Source organism: Mustela putorius, unplaced genomic scaffold, assembly GCF_011764305.1.
Source record: "Mustela putorius furo isolate JIRA1106 unplaced genomic scaffold, ASM1176430v1.1 tig00537227_pilon_pilon_pilon, whole genome shotgun sequence".
Classification (NCBI taxonomy): domain Eukaryota; kingdom Metazoa; phylum Chordata; class Mammalia; order Carnivora; family Mustelidae; genus Mustela; species Mustela putorius.
This window is the reverse complement of record NW_025422368.1, coordinates 6,923,957-6,926,332: the sequence shown is the minus strand read 5'-3', so window position 1 is coordinate 6,926,332 and position 2,376 is coordinate 6,923,957. Positions and strand designations below refer to the sequence as shown.

Genomic DNA, 2,376 nt, shown 5'->3' with positions numbered 1-2,376 from the left:
ATGTTTATAGCAGCAATGGCCATGGTCACCAAACTGTGGAAAGAACCAAGATGCCCTTCAATGGACGAATGGATAAGGAAGATGTGGTCCATATACACTATGGAGTATTATGCCTCCATCAGAAAGGACGAATACCCAACTTTTGTAGCAACATGGATGGGACTGGAAGAGATTATGCTGAGTGAAGTAAGTCAAGCAGAGAGGGTCAATTATCATATGGTTTCACTTATTTGTGGAGCATAACAAATAGCATGGAGGACATGGAAAGTTAGAGAGGAGAAGGGAGTTGGGGGAAATTGGAAGGGGAGGTGAACCATGAGAGACTATGGACTCTGAAAAACAATCTGAGGGGTTTGAAGTGGTGGGGGGGTGGGAGGTTGGGGGAACCAGGTGGTGGGTATTATAGAGGACATGGATTGCATCGAGCACTGGGTGTGGTGAAAAAATAAAGAATACTGTTATGCTGAAAATAAATAAAAATAATATTTGCTTTCTTTGTTAATTTATATGTATTTTATTTTGTTTTTAGTTATTGTTATGATTAGAACATGTATTCACACATATATGCAAGAAATTATACATATATGAATGAGCATATGTAAGGATTCCATAGAAAGATTACAGAAAGAAATAACAGGCTTTGGGAAGCTTGTTGAATCTGTACTGACCCAATAATATGAACTCACTTTCTTCAGCGTCTTCAGTTCCTTTTGCCTATATCCAAGGACCACTCAGTTGAAGTTTGTTATTCTCCTTCCACTTAGCTGAAGTCTGTTACTACTTTTACACACCCACCAGAATCTTCACTTAAGAGTAAAGTATGGCTTTCATTGCCTTTTCCTAAACTAAATTACTAATAATAACTGAACATATACATATTTTACTAATAAGAAGATCAAAGTAAATATTTAGGGAGTACATGAGAATGACGAATCAACACTTTAATGACCACATTTTCTGAATTGAGACACTTAGTTAACCCATGTTTCCTTCTATTTAGACCAAAGTAGCAACTTTCTAATACCTCTATGTTCTTTCTTTTGCACTGCTTGCTTATCTCATAACATCTGACATAATATAGAACTAGAAAGTTTTTATTAAAGTCAACTTACACACTGTGTGGCTAGTATCATATTATCCCGATTTTCTATTATCCTCTAGCTTCTCTTTTTTTCACCTGGAACATGGCAAATAAGTTCCCAGTGTCCTCACAGCTGCCTTCACCTCCTTGTTCTTGAGGCTGTAGATGAGAGGATTCAGCATGGGGGTGATCACACTATATTGCACAGAGAAGATCAGCTCTAGGGGGGATCCTGAGGTTGGCATGAGATAGCGAAGAAATCCTGAGCAATAAAAGAAGATCACTGTCGTAAGGTGAGAGGAGCAGGTAGAGAAGGCCTTCTTTCTACCTGAGGTGGAGCTGATTCTCAGGATGGTAGAGACAATGCAGGCATAGGATAAGATGATTGGAAATAAGGTCCCAAACCCATGAAGTAGGGTGGAGCAGAACAGCACTATGAGGTTGGTGGAGATATCAGAGCAAGACAGGGGAAAGAGGGAGGGTACCTCACAGCTGTAGTGGCTGATGATATGGCTCTCACAGAAGTCCATGTTGGTAGCTAGGAGGATGTTGATAAGTGCATTAAAAAACCCCAAGCCCCATGAGCCCAACACAAGTTGCACACAAAGCTCTTTCCTCATCATCTGTCCATAGTGCAGAGGGTGGCAGATGGCAGCGTAGCGGTCATAGGCCATCACTGAGAGAACAAAGCCCTCAGTCCCTGCAGTGATAAACACAAAGAAACTTTGAGCCAGGCAACTCCTTACTGAGATGGTTTTTATCTCTGATAGGAGGTCTCTCAGCATCCTGGGCACAGTAACAGAAGATAAGCAAAGATCTAGGAAAGAGAGGTGACTGAGGAAAAAATACATGGGTGTGTGGAGGTGAGAGTCAGCTCTGATCACCAGCAGCATCATCAGGTTCCCCAAGATGGTCAGGAGGTAAATGTTCAGGAACAGCACAAAGAGCAGAGTCTGGACCTGGGGGTTTGTAGACAGCCCAAGAAGGAGGAATTCAGTGATGGTACTGTGGTTCCCCAAGGCCATTTATGAAGGCTGTTTCCTAAAAATTACGTGAAAAATCATGGCAGTGAAGTTTCTTCCATCCTCCAGTCAGATTTTACCTGGCATTGATTCACTCTTATTATCACTATTAATCATCAAATAAATATTTGACTTCTACACTAGGCCACTAGTTTTATGTCACTCACTTTAAAGGTAATGGGGAAAAGGCATGGTCTCTTTTGTTAAAGGTCCCACTTCAGTGAGATATGTATGTAAAGACAGGCAATTAGAAACCATGGGGATGGTGCAATG

General features: G+C 41.1%; 1 protein-coding gene across 1 annotated transcript; it reads right to left on the bottom strand.

The window, feature by feature from the left end:
- Window positions 1-1,173: 1,173 nt before the first annotated feature.
- On the bottom strand, window positions 1,174-2,106 carry LOC123390044 (olfactory receptor 8S1-like). The gene has a single exon (XM_045073341.1). It carries the CDS (start codon window positions 2,104-2,106, stop codon window positions 1,174-1,176), a length of 933 nt encoding a protein of 310 aa, XP_044929276.1.
- Window positions 2,107-2,376: the final 270 nt, after the last annotated feature.